Below are 22392 nucleotides of genomic sequence, written 5' to 3' on the forward strand. Positions count from 1 at the left end.
ACAGTCAACCTTTTTTACAATGGTCTCTTTTAACAGCTATAATACTCCTGATATGATAAACATTACGTTGAGAATATTTCAAACTTTGCCTATCAAGTGCATTTTTTTCTTCTCCTTTATATAAAGATGCATTTCCTGTTGTAGTTTTTAAATCTGTATGTACCCATGTATAGGATACGTATCATGCATATTAATGAAGTGGAATTCAATGAAAGGTGAGCCTTTGCCTGAACAATCGACCAACAGCAGTGATTTTGACCAACGCTGACAGGATGCACATTGTGATGCTGGGAGACAAACAGGGAGCACATCACTCTTCTTGCCTCATGCACACACACACACAAAAACAATAGAGGTTTGAGGTCCTCTGTTTCTGCTCTGCTTATCCCCCTACCTCACCTTCATTAGTATTCCAATGGAGTATGAGATGTTGCGTAATGATCACATCCACACACAGGGGAGCAGTGTTGCATAAACACAGCCTCAAAGACAAGGGGGGGGGGGGGGGGGGGCAATAGAGGGGAGGAGTGTGGAGGGATGAGAGGGGAAATGCGATGGGATGGAGAGCAGAAAGGCTAAGGGGAAAAACAGGGATTTGGTGAGAGAACAGAGCAGAGATAAAGGGAGGATGAGGGAACAGGGGAATGAGATGTGATGAGTGGGTGGTGAGGAGATAAAGGGAGCCAAGGAGGAGCTGACCAAGCATGTTAATCCCAAACATCGACACGCCATAGGAGAGCAGTGCATAGTGGAGTCACAACAGGGAGTCTGACAGATATACTAACACAGTCTAAATAATGTACTGGCCATATTTCGAGGTGATGAAATTAGGTAATATTATTATATGGTCTAAGTAGAAGAGTTTGTGAAATGAGCTATTTGAGATTTTCATATCTGGGTTGAATTATTAATTAGACTTCAATTTGTTTACATCCATATTAGAACATATTGCAATGCTATGAAATACAGACAAAAATGACAAGAGAATTTGATTATTTTCCATGCTTATTTTTGCCATTGTTTTATTACAAACTTAAAAAAGTATCTGATACAATAAGAAACTGCAGTAGTAAGTCCCCATTCCCATGGGGGAACACAGAAAACAGGTCATTGCATTTCAGTAGTGAAAGGTTCATATACATCTACAGGCTGTACAGATCAGATACAACATAGGAAAATTATAACAAAATACAGGCAAAAAAGAAAGCACTATATTAATATTTCTCACTTTTTCAATTATAGCATTTAGTCTTAAAAGTTAAAATCTTACAACAAAATATTCCGAAATGCTAAATAAAATACACGTAGATGGATAAGCAAAAGACAGAATAAAAACTATGTTTTCCCTCACTTTTATTAAATCCTGGTGGTAGAGCAGCCTGCTTTTAGTGTGGATAAAAAATAAAATAACGGAGGAGATAGTGTAATCTGTTACTCATTTTTAAAACGCAAGACGTAAACCAACGGCCAACCACTATACCGCAACAAACACTGTCCACCCAGTGACCAAAAAGCCAATGTTGTGAAACAATATTTAGTCCTCCTATAATCCATCAGAACTTCCAAGTAGAGCAGCCCCCCATCCCTCAAACGTCACAGTCGCCTGGCCTTCACATTGGCAGGCGGTCAGTGACCGCAACATGGCCTCCAAGCCACCACTCACAAACCTCCAGACCCGCTTTGCAGGCCTAGGGAATTAAAACACAGCACACATCCGATTACCAAGACTAATCTGACCAATGTTTAAGCAATGGGGGCGGCAGCACTTTGGGATGCTTGTAGTGATTTTGGAAACCAAAAAATCTCACTGAATCAACAAGAAGAAATAAAACAAAAAAATAGCTATATCCATCTCTAGGCTGTCCACCACCAGAATTGACCAGTCACTGATCATAATCACAGCACATTCAATGACTATCCTCCTCCTAAAACTGCTTGAAGCACTGTTGACTTATTGAAGAAATGTATTGGAATATTTGTGGTTGAAAAGGGCCAAGACCCACCCCCCCCTCAATTGTGGTCTAGAATATGGCGTTAGTTACACATTGCACTGGACCAGGGTCAGTGTCTGTGTGAGTAAAGACAGTCTAGTTATGGCTATAGTAGCGGGAGCAGGGGAACGTTACCACAAATGGATGTGAGGTGAATACTCATCAAGGATTAGACTGCAGGAACAGGTTTTCTGCTTTCCCTCCGTCTTTGTGTGAGAATGAAATTGGCAGCCATTTCAGTCACAGTGGGACTGTTCAGGCACACAAATAAGGTTAGTGGTATAGGTGGTGTAAAGCAAAGATTTATGGCACTGGAAAATATGTAGATGGAATATGAATGAATAAGGGACAAAATTAGTACGATATTAGCACTACTAAGGGGATTTGGTTTAAATGTAGAGATTTTTGGTTTAAGTGTAAGAAATATGAAGGAACAGGAATCTTACAAGTTATCAGACTGCCCTTAGAAACACACAGACTGAGAATGATGCTGTCAGACTTTCTACCTCTATCCACCCATTGTAAACATTAATCTGAGTCTTCAAAAACCCAATTTAACAAATTACATTTACCCGTCTTTTATTGGACAGATTCTGTACAAGGTACAATACACATTCAATACTTCATTTTATACATCTTTATTTTTAGTCCCAACTTGCATATATATTTATAGTTATTTTTTGTAAAATAACTTCAGCACATAACTAAACAAAGGAAACCTGAACATAAGAAATATATACATACTGATATTGTTATAATATATATATATCTCTATCTCTTACCTTTACAAATGTACTTAATTACTTTTGAAAAACACAGGAAAAATATAGAAAATGTAAAATAAATTACAAATGTAAAAATGCACCCTTCCCTCACAACCATTACATTTATAAAAGAGATCTGACCCTCCCCTCCCAACCCCTGGAAGCAAAGAAAAAGAAAATTTTAATGACTGCATACATGCATATGACCGACTGTCACACAGCAATTACCAGTTTGAGCACAAGTCAAGGGTCCTTAGGTTAGTTTATACACAGATGTTTATGGGCACAATCTAGAAAACATTCAGATGATGGCTAGGGACACGTTCCCCTTCCCATTTTATCCAAATACAAATCTCATCGTGACAGAACCAACATTTCTTAGCAGATGCAGCTGTAACATAAATGGGCCAATATCAGAAAGACAAAGAAAATGAACGTTTAGCTCCTAACATGACTGGGGGGATCACATGGCATCTATAGCCCAATAATATAAAGTGCTGTATGTCTCAAAAGGAAAGGTGAGGTTAGGGGGCTGCCTGAACCCTGGTGACATACCAGCCCCCTCTATTACCTATATGGAGCCAGGGTATCACCACCATCAATATGAGAATGATCTGACATGGCATCATAAAGTGACAAAAACACAGGTTTAGGTAACATTCATAGTCCTGGAAATTGAAAAGGAAAACAGCTTTCATTATATGATTCTGGTCTCCCACTGCAGCAGCAACTGGAACAGATAATGAAGGGATTAAAGAGCAGGGGAGCTAGCATGAGCCATTGGCTGCAATGCCACTGAAGCTCTACAGAAACGTGCTCCGGGTTTTAAAGTGTCAGTCTAAAGCCATTGCACCCAAGATGCCAAAAGGTGGTAAAACGTCATCGATGCCCCTGCCTTGCCATCCCTTTTTCCTCTCCTTACTCCCTCCCAGTTCTCCTCCTTTCCCTGCAGAGTAAAACCTCTCCTTCATAGTCAAAGTCACGCTAAGCCATTTATCACAATCCCCATTGCTTAACTGCATCCCATCCCCTTCCAACAACGCCCGTTCACCTTCACACACTGCTGACAGATTCTATGTGCCCGTGTGTGTGTGTGTCTGTGTGGGAGTGTGCATGAGTGTGTGTGTTTGGGAGATTAGTACATCGGATATAACGAAGACAAAGATCAACTTGCCTCTCACGTTCACCAAGGTTTGCTGACCTCCCTGGCAGTAATTCTTCCTGTCATGACAGATACATTTCCTCATACCCTGCACATTCAACCCTCCCTATTCCCAAGACACTACACACAGGCTCCCTTTCTTAGCATGTTCCATGAACACATTTCAGCGCTGATGAATGGCAAATACTAATTCCTCACGCCAAACAGATTCCGACATGGTGTGTGATATGTTTCAACGCTCTAGTAACAGGCCAACTATATTCACGATGACCATAAGCCACAGAAGAGCACATTTAACACTTGTTAGCATGAATAAGACCTCACCAAAACAGCACAAACCCAACTGTTCATTTGTGGCAACTAAGGCAGAGCAGATTGCAAAGCACTAAGCTTTCAAAAGCAATCTTACAGGACATAAGTCCTTTTTCACAGCATGACAGTGAAGTGCAAAATAACTAAACATACTGCTGTCAATAGACCAAAGCTGAAGGGCATTTTACTCAGTTGAACATTCAATTAAAAAAATGTCTGTGCAATAGGAGGCTGGTTACTCCTCTGGTTAGAGAGAAACTGAAATCAAAATCCTCAAAACAAAATCTGAACAGTAACAATGATATATTGAAATATATAGTGGAGGTTGTAGTAGTAATAAAACTCATTCTACGCTGTAGTATCACTAAGAACAATTTTCGAAAAAAAATACTTGAGCATTACTGCTCTACTGCTGCAACAGCAATACTCATCATAAAGGCTTAGTTGGCCAGCACCACAGGCTGGAAGGCCTGGCTGGGATATTGCAGGTTATACCCCCCTATACCCTCCACAAATGAGGGCTTCTCCATGTAAGAGATCCCACCGCTACCAGCAATGATGCCAACAGCTGGACCAGGTGGGGGGCTAGAGAATGGGTCAAAGGAGGGGTGGGAGTGGGCGGGGTGAGGGTGCTGGAAGGGGCTCACGTGTGGTAGCATGGGCGGAGCATCGTTGTCAAAGTAGAGGGGCCCTGGGGATGCTTGGTAAACAAACTCTTTGGCATTGGGGGAGAGCTGGCTGGGGATCTGACCCCCCAGGGAGTGCAGGGAGACCGAGAGGGGCTTGTGTTTCAGCAGCCCTGGGGGAGAGATGTTAGTGGGGGAACGGGAGAGCATCCTCTGTGGCGGGGGCACGCCTACACCTGAGCCGCCAGCCGATCCGGAACCGCCACACTTCTTCATCTTGGTGGAGCCAAATTTAGTGGCAGCGAAACTGGCCGTGGTGAAGGTGATGGGCTGCAGTGGTGGACGGGTGCTGGGCAAGGCGGCCGTTGTCTGCTGAGAGGGGAGGTAAGGGAGTCCCCCACTTGGAGGGGAAGGTGTGGATGTGTTAGAGGAGTGGGCCGTTGGGTTCGTGGGTGTGCTGGAGCTGGGATAGCTGAAAAGCACTGGGCAAGATGAGGCCGAGAGAGGAGTGGGTGAGCTGGAGAGGGAAGGAAGGAGAACTGGAGATATCTGGCCTCCAATTGGAACAAACACCTGGGCCTCAGGGTTGAACCCTAAGCTCTTTGCCTCCTCTACCTCCATGTCGCCTTTACTCACTCCACTTACTACTTCCACCATTTCTCCTTCCCCACCTAAGCCGGGTGGATCCTCCAAGTACAGCACCTTAACAGCTCCCTTCTCCCCAATTTGGTAGGACACCTCATAGGGGTCGATCCACACACTCAGCTCTGGGGGGACATTGGCGCGCACTTCCTCTGTGTCCAGTCCGCTTCTCCTGGCTGCTAGCTCCACCACCGGGTCCCTGGGGGCCCCCAGGTGCAGGCAGCGGAAGGCAGAGCCCCGCAGAGGAGCTTCAGGGTACCAGTGGCCCTCATAGCGTGATACCAGTATCCGCTCCAACTCCTCCCCGAAGAGGTCAGCACGACGACGGGGCAGTTTGTTGTACAGGTAGGACACAATGAAATTGAGAGCTACCTTTATCTCTAGGTGCATGACTGTACTTGGCCAATGCAGTCTTGATAGCCAAGTATTCAAATCAAGTCCAAGATGAGCCAATACTGGAACAGTTATCTCTGGCCTGTAGAAATCTGATGTTTTTTCTCCACTACATGTAATGCAGGTAAATTGAAGTCCGGCAGAATCTTTAAACCCTTTCCTGTGTGGTCAACATGGACAGACTTGGTGGCCAGGAGGCCAAAAACGAGTCCAACCAGTTGTTTTCAGTTGCCAGGTAACAAGACTTGACAGGTAACGTGATGAGGAGTCCAACTGGGGGAAAAATAAAAACATGGGGTTAGTCCTAGGGAGGTAAAAGGCAGACCAAATAAACACAGCAAAAAAAGAAACGTCCTCGCACTGTCAACTGTGTTTATTTTCTGCAAACTTAACATGTGTAAATATTTGTATGAACATAACAAGATTCAACAACGGAGACATAACCTGAACAAGTTTCACAGACATGTGACTAACAGCTGCATTAAGTACTGCAGTGCATCTCCTCCTCATGGACTGCACCAGATTTAGCCAGTTCTTGCTGTGAGATGTTACCCTACTCTTCCACCAAGGCACCTGCAAGTTCCCAGACATTTCTGGGGGGGAATGGCCCTAGCCCTCACCCTCTGATCCAACAGGTCCCAGACGTGCTCAATGGGACTGAGATCCGGGCTCTTTGCTGGCCATGGCAGAACACTGACATTCCTGTCTTGCAGGAAATCACGCACAGAACGAGCAGTATGGCTGGTGGCATTGTCATGCTGGAGGGTCATGTCAGAATGAGCCTGCAGGAAGGGTACCACATGAGGGAGGAGGATGTCTTCCCTGTAACGCACAGCGTTGAGATTGCCTGCAATGACAACAAGCTCAGTCCGATGATGCTGTGACACACCGCCCCAGACCATGACGGACCCTCCACCTCCAAATCGATCCCGCTCCAGAGTACAGGCCTTGGTGTAACGCTCATTCCTTCGACGATAAACGCGAATCCGCCCATCACCCCTGGTGAGACAAAACCGCGACTCGTCAGTGAAGAGCACTTTTTGCCAGTCCTGACTGGTCCAGCGACGGTGGGTTTGTGCCCATAGGCGACGTTGTTGCCGGTGATGTCTGGTGAGGACCTGCCTTACAACAGGCCTACAAGCCCTCAGTCCAGCCTCTCTCAGCCTATTGCGGACAGTCTGAGCACTGATGGAGGGATTGTGCGTTCCTGGTGTAACTCGGGCAGTTGTTGTTGCCATCCTGTACCTGTCCCGCAGGTGTGATGTTCGGATGTACCGATCCTGTGCAGGTGTTGTTACACGTGGTCTGCCACTGCGAGGACGATCAGCTGTCTGTCCTGTCTCCCTGTAGCGGTGTCTTAGGCGTCTCACAGTATGGACATAGCAATTTATTGCCCTGGCCACAACTGCAGTCCTCATGCCTCCTTGCAGCATGCCTAAGGCACATTCACGCAGATGAGCAGGGACCCTGGGCATCTTTCTTTTGGTGTTTTTCAGAGTCGATGATGATCTGTGAAGTTATTTAGATTTTTTACCAATTATCTTTGAAAGACAGGGTCCTGAAAAAGGGACGTTTCTTTTTTTGCTGAGTTTAGGTTCAACAGAAGGGATAGTGAGAGAGTTAATGGGTTAGCCAGCCAACGTGGAGGGGGTTTAACAGATGCAGTGATCGAGGCAGAAATCCATGATAATCTGCAATCCCTCAGCTGTCACTTCTGCCAGATGCTCAACTACTCAGGATTACACAATTAGAGAAAGTTCCAAATCAAACAGTGTAGGTGCAAGAGGAGGCTGTGGGTGTACAGTTCACATGTAGGCATGTATTGGCTACAGTGCATGAAGGACACCATTTCCCACTATGCAACACTATTAACATCATCACAACGCGTGCAATACATAGTCCACCTACGTATCATAAACATTGCACTCAGTCACAACCAGCACAAGGAGGGTTTCAGCAGCCAGGATTACCCAGCAAGCTAAATTTAACAACTGTATACTTTCTTGACATCTACAAGAACATGGGTATAATGTATGCATCAAGGACGATGAATGCTATATTGTGAATCAGATTAGGTTGACCAAGAAAATATCATTATTGATATGAGATATAGCTACTCTGTTTGCAGGCAGAACATTGCATAGATTTTACATTTTTTGTCATTAAGCAGACGCTCTTATCCAGAGCGACTTACAGTTAGTGAGTGCATACTTATTTTTATTTTTTTTCATACTGGCCCCCCGTGGGAATCGAACCCACAACCCTGGCGTTGCAAGCGCCATGCTCTACCAACTGAGCTACAGGAGGGCAAGAACAAGACACAATCTGATTTGGCTTGTTATTTAAGACAGTGTTTCACTTGTGTTAAATCTATGAAGAAACTCATTTGGAGAAGTGTGAAACTGTTCAATAGGAGATGTTTGGAAGATAAACAAACCTCCAAAGATGTTCACTAACATTAGGTGGCAACACCAGACTGTTGACTCTTACCTTTGACTAAATGTAAACCAATGATAATAAAGTTCACAGTATATCTTCGAAAATAATTAACCACCATAGTCATTTCCAATATCCAATGTCATTCAATGTCATCCCTACAAAGCTGTTCTTTCATGCCAAATGCAGCTGGGACTTTATGTACAGTACACAGTAAAACCTGTCATGGACAAAATGGATCCTAGTTGTTAATTTTGACAATTGACCTATAGTGCATATACTGTATTAGTTAATGTAACATTATTCAACCATGAACATGTTTGTTTATTATGGTTGTGACCTACTACTAAGTAGACTACACAATCCAACAGTAGGTTACATGGCCTAATCTGATTAAATAGTTATTGACATATTGTTTACAGTGCATCATCATCACCACAATAAAGCACACCTCTGTCCACTCATTGTTACAATGTAGCTAGCTTATTCAAGTGAATACTATACTTGCATATAGTAACAGAACACATTTCCTGAATTGATGTATAGGCAGGTAGCCTAATAATAAATAATTTTAAAAAGAGAAAAAGTAGCAACCACGGATGTTGATGATAAGGGGTGTGAATATGTAGGCGAACTTCGTTAACTCAAGCAAAACAATAGGCTACAGTAAAGCAATAGAGTGATGTGCAATGTGAAGACAGAGTAGCCTATATGGTTTTGAAGTGCCGTGGTGAAGCCTATCCCAAAGGTCCAATAATTACTTATCTCCATGATGGCAATTCCACCTTTATGCAATAAGGACACATATGATACTCTTATTCTAACAAACTGGAATCCCTTACAAATTGGCACTGTAAATAAATTATAAGGAGACTAATAAAGTGGTAAATGTTGTAGTCTCATGTCATTATATCGACTGATGAGCAGGACTACAACAGCTCAAGAATAAATAGGTCCTGCCCGAAAACAGGAAGAAATTATTAGCTGTATATGAGAAGAATAAATACAACTTCACTCTCAGATACGAGTTTGATGGGTTTTCCGTCTAAAAAAAACAACTAAAATGGATGACAGAACCAATTACAGATTCCGTTTCTCAAAAGGCAGGGCATCTTCGGAGAGTCCTAAAGCCTCTTAGATTAAATCATGAGGATCCACAATCTAGCCAAATGTACCGTTATGGCTGATATATAAAAATGTATGTCAATGCCATACATGTTTATATGCAGACGCTGTGTATACTTACTAATGCAGCTTGTGTTCAGTTCAGGCGCTTTTAATTCCCGTATTTTACATTGAATTTGAAGGTGATGTGGCTTTTCAAAGTAGTTGTTTAGAGGCAGATATAATGTCGTGTGTTAAATGGGTCTTGAACTGTATGTTCTTCAGAGGTTTTCCATTTCCACAACCGACAGGTTGACTAAAACTGCCGGAGAAAACTTTACTGTTTGACAACCTTGCGCATTTATACAGGACCAATTCGCCAACACCCCCTGTTCTGTGACGTTGGTCTGAATAGGGACTACTTTCTTGATACTACTGTAATGTATATTATCAAATAAACTCATACACACCAAGGAGAGAATAGTCGACCCTCAGTAATAAGCCTATAGTTTCAAAAATAAGTAAATCATATTAAATAGGCTACGGGTTATTGAGGATTGCAAATGCTGGTAGATATTATTGAACAATGGTGGTAAATAATCAAATGCATTTTCTTTATTTTTCCCCACCTATGACCCACACATTCACGTCCATCGTTCTGCAAAACCAGAAAGCGACATCCTAGTTCAGTTGGCGAACGGATATTTGTAACTCCAAGTAAGTACTGTGCCATTGCTAAAAATATAAGCGGTGATAGCAACAGAGTCCCTATTGGCTGAGAAGGGGGAGGACCCGTATTTTACTGGGCTGCAAGGGTGTCCAGTCAGCAAGTAAGTGATATGACATTTTGCAGGAGTTGTGGGTAATGTCGTTCCAACCAGATAGAGTACTGCAAGACAAGTTATTTACAACATTTGCGTGAACTTCGTGCTGAGACTTGTTTTGGGAAATTATCCTGCAGGTGAAATTACATTAGGCTGTAACGTTACCATATAAGATTGGCAGTGTACCCTACTTTTCAAACATCAATATTGTTTTCTGACTGTTTATATAATTGTGTATTTATTTAAATTGTATTTTTGTATACTATATTTTTGAATATGCAACAACAATCTATAGCCACAATTCACATAAGGAGAGTGATTCAAAAGGAAAATATTTGGACAAATCATTGGTACAGAACCAGGACAGGTGCTGGAAGAAATCTACTGAGTAATGAGTATTCTTGAAAGTAATTAATTAATTTTAAAAAATGGATTCCAAGTTCTCTGTCAAAATACATTTTTCAGGACCTTCATCATATTACTGCTGTGCCACATCACAGTCATTGTCTTCAGTGGTTTTGTCAGAATATACATACGCTATTATGTAAATATGTCCAATTAATTTGCATCAATAAAACTCATAGCCCCTTTTAAACAGTAAAGGTGCATAAACTGTATGCTAACTATGTGCAGAGTTTATTTTAGGGAGCACACGAGTTCATTATGGGGTGCTGATTTGACAACAACCTTACAGATAAGTACCAAACAAAAACATAAACTCAGTCATTGTGTATATCTTACATTATTGCAACCACTTTGACAATTGTATTGAAATATTATATTTGGACATTGCGTTATTAGAGTCGGTCGTAATGATTCACAGAGGTATACATTTGTACGCAGTTTTAACACACCTGTCAGGATAATAATAATAGAGGCATTTAAAATAGGGTTCCTGACGTCACCTGACAGCAACACATCTTTGTCAGTGAACAAAATGGCGTCCTATTATATGACTGTCACTCGGCTTCGGGTAAGTGAAACGTTATTTTATATTAGTAAATATATTCAACACTAAGCATTAAGTATAGATTTTCAGTAAAAAAAATGAATTACGAGATATTACTGTCCACAGCGAACTTTTAAAAAAAAATCATCAATATTGTAAACAATCCATCTCAGCGGTTGTTGTTTGGTCACTGTGTCCCAGTCGAGACTGTTACTAACTAGTGCACCATGAAACGGCTACAAGTTAGTCTGGGAAGTGCACAATAACGCTTTATCTATAATGCTGGTTTACAATACAATGTGTTGTCGAAATGCACTAAATTGAATGCTTCAAATTGCACCAAATGTCCAGCTGTTTGCAAGGTGATTCAAGGTTACTGAAGTTTTAAGTGCGCACTTGTCTGGTTTCCACGCTTAATAACATTTTCAGTCAAATCACGGTGTCAGACAATGCGGCACAAAATTAAGCAATTAATCGAACATGAGATGGTTTTATAGAAACCTCATGAAATTATCTGAATGGACACTGTCCAATACTTTTTTGCTACGTCTATAAAGATATGTGACCAAGGGCCTGCTAATATGAGGTAGATTTTATATTTGATTCGGCAAATTAACATTACAGATTTTTGGTACATTCTCAGTTGATTGTGATATTCCATTTGCTTACATCTTTCCACTCTAAATAATCAGGCCTATAGGTTGATTCAAAATAAGCCTGTCTGTCTAACATGAGTTAACATGTTGAGGACGATTTGCTGTGTTGACACTATTGAAAATCATAGCTAGATTAGACCACTTGAGCTGTCACAAAATTAGCTGTTCTAATGTGTAGGGAGTAGGTGGCTCCTTTGGGGCTAAATACAAACACTAACTTACCCAACACTTAGGCTACTCATTCTAAACTTTAGGTGCTGTGTGTTTTGGGAAAATGATAGCCTGACAAGTAGCTGGCTGACAGATTGTTTACTTAGTTAGTGTAATGCAATACTCTTATCTTTACTTGATTAATATTGCTGTCAGTCTCCATTGTGTGAGGTGATGGAACATGAAAGTCACATGGAGATCACGCAGATTGTAGATGAGTCATTTTATGGTGGCCTTGTTTTTTTATTTTTATATTTTTTTGTGAGAATATGAATCCTATATGTCTCTGTTTAAACTTTCTGGTCATTAGGCTATAGACTAGGTTCAGGGTTTACCCTACGAGGTCTGGGAACCTGCTGGTTTTCTGTTCTACCTGATAATATGACTAAGTCGCTTTGGATAAAAGCGTCTGCTAAATGGCTTATTATTATAATTAATTGCACCCACCTGGTACAGTAATGAAAAAATGCAGTGGAACTGGCTTTGAGGTCCAGAGTTGAGTTTGAGGGAACTAGGTCCAATGTTTGCAATGATTACGAACTTTAAAGCCCCTGTATCCTCTTCCATGATGATGTTTCCAAGTTTGATGTATCATTACTAAAAATGTATTTTAGATTGTCCTTGGAGAAGGGGCAAGACGTCTCCATGTCTCGGCAGCCTTCAACGCCAAGGCCAAGGTGGCCATGAGCCGCTTTGAGCCTGGAACCAGCATCAACTATGAGAAGCTACATGAGAACATCGATGTTGTGCGCAAGAGGTCAGTAGCTGCCTTTCCAACCTCACACCCAGCGTTCCTCTGTTTACAACCACTACTACTATGACATGCCCATTGCAACTGTACACTAAATCCTTTGACATTTAGCGTGTTGACTTCTTATGGTCAGCAACACTGGCCACACCGAGCTAACTTTAGATTAGAAAGCATTCCTCCTAGTGAGTTAACCTTTTACTGTATTTTAAGAGTTTAATCCTAACCACACTGTCCTCCCATCCCCGCCCTTATCTCACCTCAGGCTCAATCGCCCCCTCACTTTGTCAGAGAAGATTGTGTACGGTCACCTGGATGACCCCGTGGGCCAGGACATCGCCAGGGGGCGCACTTACCTGCGGCTGCGTCCGGACCGTGTGGCCATGCAGGACGCCACGGCCCAGATGGCCATGCTACAGTTCATCAGCAGCGGCCTGCCCAAGGTGGCTGTGCCCTCAACCATCCACTGTGACCACCTGATTGAGGCACAGATCGGAGGGGTTGAGGACCTAAAGAGGGCGAAGGTCAGTAGGGAGCAGAGGAAACTCAAGGGGCTGGCCAGTTGTTTTTGGGCTGTCCAGCTGATTTCTGTTGGTTGAGATCTAGGGTGTTCTACAGAGGATTAATATTTTCCATGGTATCAGGAGTTCCTAGGGGTAACCGAAAGTATTGCGTTGGGGTGAAGATGACCCATATGAGAGGGAATGTTGGTTAACTGCTACACATACATTACATTACATACAAAGAGAAGCCCTGAGGAATATTTAGCATGGGTGACACTTACTACATCCAATTGCACAGAGGTCAAGTTGAGTAACAGGGATTAAAGGGGAATTAAGGTCTGCAGCCAAATATGTGCTGTGACGGTTACATAAAGGGGACTACCAGCTGAAAATATATTCTCCTCAACTCAACTGACATCCCAACCCCTTCTCACTTGTCCTTTTTAATCCAGGAAGTGAATCAGGAGGTTTACAACTTCCTGGCGACAGCTGGAGCCAGGTATGGAGTTGGCTTCTGGAAACCAGGCTCTGGAATCATTCACCAGGTACCTGTACAATAAAGGGTAACTGGTCAGATTGAGCTGCCATGAGACTAATTTGGATTTGGACAATATCCACTTCTGAAATTAGACTAACAACTAGATTAGAGCTCAGGAATACTGCTGTGAAAAGAGTAGCAGAATACACTGTTCACTCATGATATCAAACCTGTTATACATTCAGATCTTGACATTATTGGGCTCAATACGTCAAATGATTGTTGTGCATTGGCTAACAGAGATGTCACTCACCCTTGACAGATCATTCTAGAGAACTATGCCTACCCAGGAGTCCTGCTGATTGGCACAGACTCCCACACACCTAATGGGGGTGGCCTGGGCTCCATCTGCATCGGAGTGGGTGGCGCTGACGCTGTGGACGTCATGGCTGGTATCCCATGGGAGCTCAAGTGTCCCAATGTGAGCTGCTATGACAGTGAACCAACTCACTACATTCCCTTCACCCACTAATTTATCTCTCTTTCTGTATCTATCTCCTTCATACATGTATAAAAAAAACGGACCTTTCACAAATGTAGTAATAACTCCCTCTTCATCAGGTGATTGGAGTGAAGCTGACTGGTAGTCTATCGGGCTGGACCTCTCCCAAGGATGTTATCCTGAAGGTGGCTGGGATCCTGACAGTGAAGGGGGGCACAGGAGCCATCGTGGAGTACCATGGCCCAGGCGTCGACTCCATTTCCTGCACCGGTGAGGCCAAAAGATAGTAAGGTTTACCTGAACTAGTGAGTAAACTACTCTACGCTGTTTGTTTTAACAATCTGCTTGTTTCAGTTGAGTTTGTCCAGTGGTTTGGTCTTAGAAACGTGATGTGACTTTTCCCACCTCCTGGCTACAGGTATGGCAACTATCTGCAACATGGGAGCTGAAATTGGTGCCACCACCTCTGTTTTCCCCTTCAACCACCGCATGAAGACTTACCTGAATAAGACTGGACGTGCAGGTTAGAACTCACAATAAGGCATTCTGGAATATTCTTAAAGCCCTTTATTTCACAATCCATTCAGTGTCAGTCTCACAGCCACTGTTACACATACAGCATAGTCCCTTAGCATTTCTGTATTCTCTTTTGGACTTTTTCCATCTACTCTCAGACATCGCTGCCCTGGCTGACGAGTATAAGGATGACTTGGTCCCTGACACGGGCTGCAAGTACGACCAGGTCATTGAGATCAACCTGAGTGAGGTGAGTCCACTCTGTTATTAGGCTGACATCCATTACTTATATTTATAGAATATCTTCTCAAGGAATAACACACATTGTCAATGCTGTCTGTCTTCTGTCCCTGGCAGCTGAAGCCCCATATCAACGGGCCCTTCACTCCTGACCTGGCCCACCCAGTGTCTGAGATCGGTGCTGTGGCTGAGAAGAACGGCTGGCCCCTGGAGGTCAAAGTGGGTCCGTATCAGCACCAGCAGTCACACGTTATCTTTAACACTCCCTTAAAGTATACATTTAGCTTTCTGTTAATATTCAAGAAAAGCCCTATAAGAGAAGTACAATAACATTTAATTATCATACATTTCCAGGCTTATTTACATGACTGTTCAAATCACCTGTGCATCTCCTGTCTTACTCTGTTATTAACCTGATTCCCGGTGGTCCCTTGTGGTCCTACTAGGTCTGATTGGTAGCTGCACCAACTCCAGCTATGAGGACATGGGCCGCGCTGCTTCCCTGGCCAAGCAGGCCCTAGACAAAGGCCTGAAGTGCAAGGCCGCGTTCACCGTCACCCCCGGCTCTGAGCAGATCCGCGCCACCATCGAGAGGGATGGCTTTGTGAGTTCAAACATTTTGGAAAAAAAGTCCATTGCCAAACTAGTTGCCCATTACTTGATTTGTAGGTACATTCTTATGTTTGTTTTTCTCCTTTAGTCTAAGATCCTGAGGGATGTGGGTGGGGTGGTCCTGGCTAACGCTTGTGGACCATGCATTGGCCAGTGGGACAGGAAGGATGTGAAGAAGGGGGAGAAGAACACTATCGTCACCTCCTACAACAGGAACTTCACTTCCAGGAATGATGCCAACCCTGCCACCCATGCTTTCGTCACATCCCCTGAAGTACCAATAATCACAACACACACACACACACACACACTTCTTATATTATGACATCCACACTATGTCCCCTTGTAACTAGTTGCCCTAATAACCCTCCCTCTTCCTATACAGATTGTCACAGCCTTGGCCATCGCTGGTACCCTGAACTTCGATCCTGAGACTGACTACCTCACCGCGGCCAATGGTGAGAAATTCAAGCTGGAGCCACCCAATGGCGACGAGCTGCCTGCCCGTGACTTTGACCCCGGCCAGGACACCTACCAACACCCCCCTGCCGAGAGTGGCTCCGTTATGGTGGACGTCAGCCCCACCAGCACCCGCCTGCAGCTGCTGGAGCCCTTTGACAAGTGGAACGGCAAGGACCTTGACGACCTGCAAGTGCTGATCAAGGTGAGGGAGGGGGAGAGGTGGATGACAAGACCGCTATATGATGAGGAAGGCCTCTTCTCACTGTTTGGCTGAGTTCTATCCTCCACCAAGGACCATGGTTGGAATTGAGATGCCTTCGATGGTGGCATTACTTTCTAATTATTAGAGACTTAGAAACCACTGAGTTGGCAGACAGTTGTTCAGGCATGTGGTGCTGCATTTAGATGGTCATTTACCCTACTGTCTCTTTTCTTCCTTCCTCTTCCGCAGGTGAAAGGCAAGTGCACCACAGACCACATCAGCGCCGCCGGCCCCTGGCTCAAGTTTCGCGGTCACCTCGACAACATCTCCAACAACATGCTCATTGGAGCAATCAACATCGAGAACGACGCGGTCAACAAGATCAAGAACCAGCTGACAGGAGAGTACGGGGGCGTGCCTGATGTGGCTCGCCACTACAAGGTGTGACAGACATAGTAACTGACAGGAGAGGACCGAAAGAGGCTGTGGACTGTTGGGCTGTCCCAGAATCACAATATTTACATTAGAATCTGATTTAAGAAATTCCCTCTCTGCTCCTTCCAGGCTAACGGTCTGTCGTGGGTGGTTGTGGGGGATGACAACTACGGGGAGGGCTCGAGCAGAGAGCACGCAGCCCTGGAGCCCAGACACCTGGGAGGCAGGGTCATCCTCGTCAAGAGCTTCGCCAGGATCCACGGTACGCTTAGAGGTTACATGTGGAGGCACCGAGAGCGAGGGGAGGGTATATGGGTGTGGTGGGGCGAGTGGGTGGGTAGCATGAGAGAAGCTTTTGGTGGGAACCTGCTCAATCTGAGACTATTTGTGTTGAGAGGGAGCTCATGTAGCTATCATGAGACCCATTGCAAAAGAAGGGAAACATGGTTAGAAACAACATCACCCACACACTTTGAATGTGCACATTGTTCTCTATGACCTTGACTTGGCATGTAATGGACCTGCCCCGCTGTGGTAGAGGGCCTCTCTATTTACACAATGGAGCTCGATACGAGCCAATTCCCCAAGCTCCCTCTTGTTCCCCACTTTCTGTTTTTTTTCTTTGTCTTGCTTTCTTTTCTCCTCATTGCCATTCTGTCCTCTTTTCTCAGAGACCAACCTGAAGAAGCAGGGCATGCTGCCCTTGACCTTCGCCGACCCAACCGATTACGACAAAATCCGCCCCGACGACAAGATCTCCATCACAGGCCTTGCAACCTTTGCCCCCGGCAAGGTGAGCTTCATTGATCATTCAGCCTCCAAAATTACCGCCCTCCATATAATGGGGATGGGACTTGGTAGTATGTGTATTTTACACGGATGCCTTACAGTCCAGCTCTCTTTCTCCTCTAGCCCCTGAAGGGAGTGGTGAAGCACGGTGACGGCAGCCAGGACATCATCACCCTGAACCACACCTTCAACGAGAACCAGGTTGAGTGGTTCCACGCCGGCAGCGCCCTCAACAGGATGAAGGAGCTGCAGTAACTGAAGAGGGTGAAGGGGTCCGGAGGGGCGGAGGAGCACAGAGAGGCGGGCCTGGAGCTTTTGAGGGGGAGGGGGGCTGCACAGAGGTGGGAAATGAGCGATAGCAGCCTGCCTATCATAAACACACTCATACACACACCCACACACCCCATGTCGCTGTACAGATGAAATGTGCGCACACACATACATACAGGATTACTGTGAAAGCACTTCCCACACAGGTAGAGCTCTATATACACACACACACACGCTCTCACATAACACACACACAATAACCCATGTCTTTGTTTCAGCATAGCATTTAAGTGTTCCCGTTCTAGGCAGCACTGCTCTTGTTGGCAGTACTCCCTGTTTGTGTAGAAATCACATTTGTCACGCTTCAGTGCTGCAGTATTCAATTCACTCCTACCTCAAAAACACACAGCTAGCTCTCCATATCAGGTCTGTAGCTTGAATCCTGCTCACATTCCTTTACCTGTCATAGTTGGTGTGTTAAGCTGTGTACCTGGACCTCCCCTTGTTCCCTCCAACACAGACAGCTGGTTAACCCAGTTGTACATTTAATTCACTGAATGTATCCCTTTCATTCCCAGGATTTGGAACTCTTCTTAGTTCAATATTACTGCTAGTGAAGATGAAAGTTAATATTTGTTTAGTTAGGTCCATCTATTGTCCACCATGGTTCTAGTGGGCCTCAGGATCTGCCGATTTTGACTGTGACTGACCTGAATTGATACGTTTTAGTCATTGATTAGAGAGCAAATCGCCTAACCTGGTTACCCAGGCCTAATAACTGTTCAGATAGTATATTAAAGGCATCAATGGAACCATTAGATTCCGTGGCCCCAGGACCAGGTTGTAGTGCATCATTATTATTATTATTATTTTTGTAGGGTTTTCCTTTTCCGGAGTTTCTCTTGACCCGTAATCTATTTGAATCCACGGAATTTGGTGTACTGTTTGTCACTCCTTTGCATTCCACACTAACTCTCTACTGCTGCTTTCTCCACATGCTCCATTTGTTCCATTTCTACTTGAGGGCTATTGCATGAAATGATATCAGATCCTAGCAGCCCTTTTCTGTGTGTCTCTGTAGGTGGGAGTAAAATGCTACATACTGCTGTGTTGTACTAGTCTTTCCATTACTTTCCATGTGCGTGTCCATATGTGTTAATGTGTGTGTTAGCTAACTAATCAGACCATTGCCTGTCCATATCCCTGTCTGGCTTGGTGCTGCCCCTCTGTCCTTGCTAATTCCAGGGCTCCACGCACAGCTTGAGGAGACCTCTTACAAAATGAACGCACAATCTAGTGTCCAGACGCCTGTACACTAGCGCTATATGTAGTAGTATTGTAGACACTCAGCCACACTTTCATTAATACATTGCAAACGATGCACTCCATAGCATCTTAAAGGAAGGGTGTGATTTAATTTGAAAGATGTTCCATAACAAAATAACTGAATACAATGACAAATGTATACCATTATCTGATTTCAGGTTATTACATTTGGCTAAAACTCTTGCCATGTTATATCTACATTTTGCCACTTAAATGGTACATTGTGTGTTTGAGGATGTTGCAGCTAAGTCTTATAAAGTGTGACTGTTTTAAGTTGGCTTTGGGGGGGCCATGACCACCTATTCGTTGTCTTCTCGTCACTAATTTACTTTATAGTAATTTAGTGAGTTATAATCAATGTATTCATGGGATTACTGTGGAGATTTGATTGGCTACTTCCATTAAATCCATTGGTCATGGTGCCTGTAACGTTGCTATCAAAGTTTATTTTCATATCAGTTTATTTAGCTTGTCAGTGATGAACCGAAGATCTAACCGTCTGTTTTTGTAGTTGCAGTAGGGTGTGATGAAAGTAGAAATGCTATGCCTATTTTGTCCACTAGCATATGGTCTTCATTGACAATATATTCATAGATGAATGGCCATAGCTCCCAATGTCAAACCCAAAAGTATTTAAAGGAACTTGGTTTGGGCCTGTGTGTAAATTATGTGATATAGCGGCACAATGGATAGAGGTGTACATATTCACTATATTATACAATAGAGAGAGGGGTGGGCAGGAGCTGCCTGGTTGAATGCAGAGCCTTTCGTTCTCTGAAACCCACTGTAACAAACTAATAATTTAATCTCCCATCAATTGTCTTTATTAAACTGAAGCCTAAAAGTGTTTTGTATCTATTTCCCCCTCCCCAATCTAAGGGTTTCACAACTAGTCAAACCACTAAATGGGTGGTTGGAGGTTTTTAAATGAAGGTCAATTATTGTTGAAGCACTAAAGTAGGGTTGTCCTGTACGTCTCAATGTTTTGGAGCTCTTGGACCTGTGCTGTACAGTGGTCCGTCTTTGTATGTTGCACCCAGGTGAAGGTTGGAGTTGTTTACAATGTAAAGGGAGCGACTAGTCAGGTGAGACATGTCTAGGTTTTTTGTTTTTTAAATGATTTGAGAGATGCAGATAAAGGAACCCCTGATTTTGAAACAGGATTGGCTCCAGATCGTTGCAACTTTAACCCATGGTGTATGTGGTTTAGAGAACATTAACCAACTTATTATACACTGTCATAATCAATACTAATTCGTCATTTCCTCAACCTTAGCTAAGTTAACATGTTGCTGATCAATTCTCTCTGATCTGTCTACTGCAGTTAATTGCCAAAGATGCCTCATGAAAATGCTCTATTACATACTAAAACATAAGTGTTGTTACAGAAAGGTTTGCCATTGGTTTTGTTAGCAGAACTACGGTTCTTCATGTCAATGAACTCCATGTTGGAGCATGAAGATGAACAGTGTAATGCCAGCAGCGTTCAAGTTTGTCAATTGTGTTACTAAAGTAATTCATACATTCTTAACAAATTCACAAAAGTATTTAATGCATTCTCTAAACGGAACCATTCTGTGTACATTGTAATTCATAAATAGCAGCCACCCATGAAGCAGTTTGCTTGTACTGTGATGTAATATACAATATGTTGATCCCTGGTTCAAATCTGAGTTTCTGAAATGCTACTGTAACGTGACAAAGCAGATACTTAATTGTACACATTTTAAATTGTCCTCAGCAAAACCCAAACCTGAGTTTTGTAAACTGCTTTGTTTTATTGGCCTGGCTATTTATTTTCCATTTTGAAACACTGTCAATGTCTTACTTCATAAAAATGCCTATTTTGTTCAGATACTGCAAACAATTAAATGCATAAACCCATTGACGGGCATTATTAATTTTCATGTAATCTCAAGTGGTGAATTCCGCTTCACTGATTCCATATTTGTTTGATTTTAAAGTTGGTTTTGTATTAGGTGATTTGAATGCTTGCAGTTTCATAGCGTGCCAGATTAAAAGAGATTTTAGGATATTTCCTGTGGTAAATGAATATTTAATAAAGATAATGTTTGATCTAATTTATTTTTTGCAAGTTTGTTAATTAGATTTAATTCAGCAGTTTATAGTTACTATACCAGTAATACAGTTAAAATACTACAATATTCAGAACTGTGAATATAGTATCCCTTAGCTGTAATAGGGGCAGTTTCCCAGATACAGATTGAGCCTAGTCCTGGACTAAGAAGTACTTTCTATGGAGATTTTCAGTCAAATGACTAGGCTTAACCTATGTCTGGGAAAACACCCCTTATAGGGTTTTTCCATTACAGCACCGGTGTGTTGCCAGTGATTATGTTAATGTAGGCTCTAGTCTTGTGTTATTTGTTTGGAGCAGGGCTGTGGAATTGGAAACACAAAAGTGAGCCTTTTTGGTAAAACACTGAGGTAAGTCCCTAGTGGAAATGTGCCATTTTGGTGTTTTTCGAATGAGACCCAGACCCAAGGTCAAACAGACACAGACAAACACATTTTTTAAAGGGTGACCCGAGAACAATTAGACCTGAACCTGAATGGACCCGATGACAACCAGACCTAGACCCGCATTTCGGTTTCAGTCGAACCCATGAAGACCTCTACCCCCCCACACCAGTGGGTCGCCAGTGTTTTATGTTTAATGTAAACTCTAGTGTAATTGTGTTTCCTTCAGGAGTTTGACGCTAAAGACTTGGGGAGAGCAGAATCCACAATCTTTGTGTCATTCAAGACGGTTGATTTGTGAGAAGCTAAAGTTCACAGTTAGCCGGTATTATGTAAATGCCAGCTGAAAAGTACACAGGGCTTGGCCCCAAGTCAGGCCAGGTCCGCCGGAGCCATTGCCCAGTGAGACCCGGTGCTGGTCTGCGTATTTTGGGTAAATAACCATGGTAAATCCTCAAGGGAAACTCACTATTCATGTATTTGTATTCTATGTAAAAAAAATAATAATATATATATATATATATGGTCAAATGGAAGTATTTCCCAGGTACATCATACAGAGGAAACTGCAAGACAGCATCACTGAGTGTAAGGACAAATACTGTGTATCGCAATAGTCTAAAGTGGCTTCCTTTCTGTGTGTCCTTTCCTACACTAATGTAGAAGAACTGGGCAGGTGAGAACAAATGTATGAGTTCTCAGATCAGTAGACCAGAGGAGGAAGCCAAGAACTTTGAGGAAGGAGATACTAAAATAAAA

General features: G+C 43.2%; 2 protein-coding genes across 2 annotated transcripts; one reads left to right on the plus strand and one right to left on the minus strand.

The window, feature by feature from the left end:
• Positions 1-987: 987 nt before the first annotated feature.
• On the minus strand, positions 988-9763 carry LOC311104153 (protein Tob2-like). The gene is made up of 2 exons (XM_084145846.1): positions 9573-9763; positions 988-6163 (listed from the first exon to the last, which is right to left on the minus strand). The coding sequence occupies exon 2, from the start codon at positions 5885-5887 to the stop codon at positions 4670-4672; it is 1218 nt and encodes a 405-aa protein (XP_084001972.1). The 5' UTR covers positions 5888-6163; positions 9573-9763; the 3' UTR covers positions 988-4669.
• Positions 9764-11169: 1406 nt separating this feature from the next.
• Positions 11170-21237, plus strand: LOC311104140 (aconitate hydratase, mitochondrial-like). The gene is made up of 16 exons (XM_084145827.1): positions 11170-11227; positions 12684-12826; positions 13083-13341; positions 13773-13865; positions 14121-14279; positions 14420-14570; positions 14719-14823; positions 14975-15066; positions 15174-15279; positions 15503-15660; positions 15757-15942; positions 16054-16332; positions 16582-16773; positions 16897-17029; positions 17439-17560; positions 17680-21237. The coding sequence occupies exons 1-16, from the start codon at positions 11192-11194 to the stop codon at positions 17809-17811; spliced, it is 2346 nt and encodes a 781-aa protein (XP_084001953.1). The 5' UTR covers positions 11170-11191; the 3' UTR covers positions 17812-21237.
• Positions 21238-22392: the final 1155 nt, after the last annotated feature.

This window comes from Coregonus lavaretus, assembly GCF_964263955.1.
Source record: "Coregonus lavaretus genome assembly, chromosome: 28".
NCBI lineage: Eukaryota > Metazoa > Chordata > Actinopteri > Salmoniformes > Salmonidae > Coregonus > Coregonus lavaretus.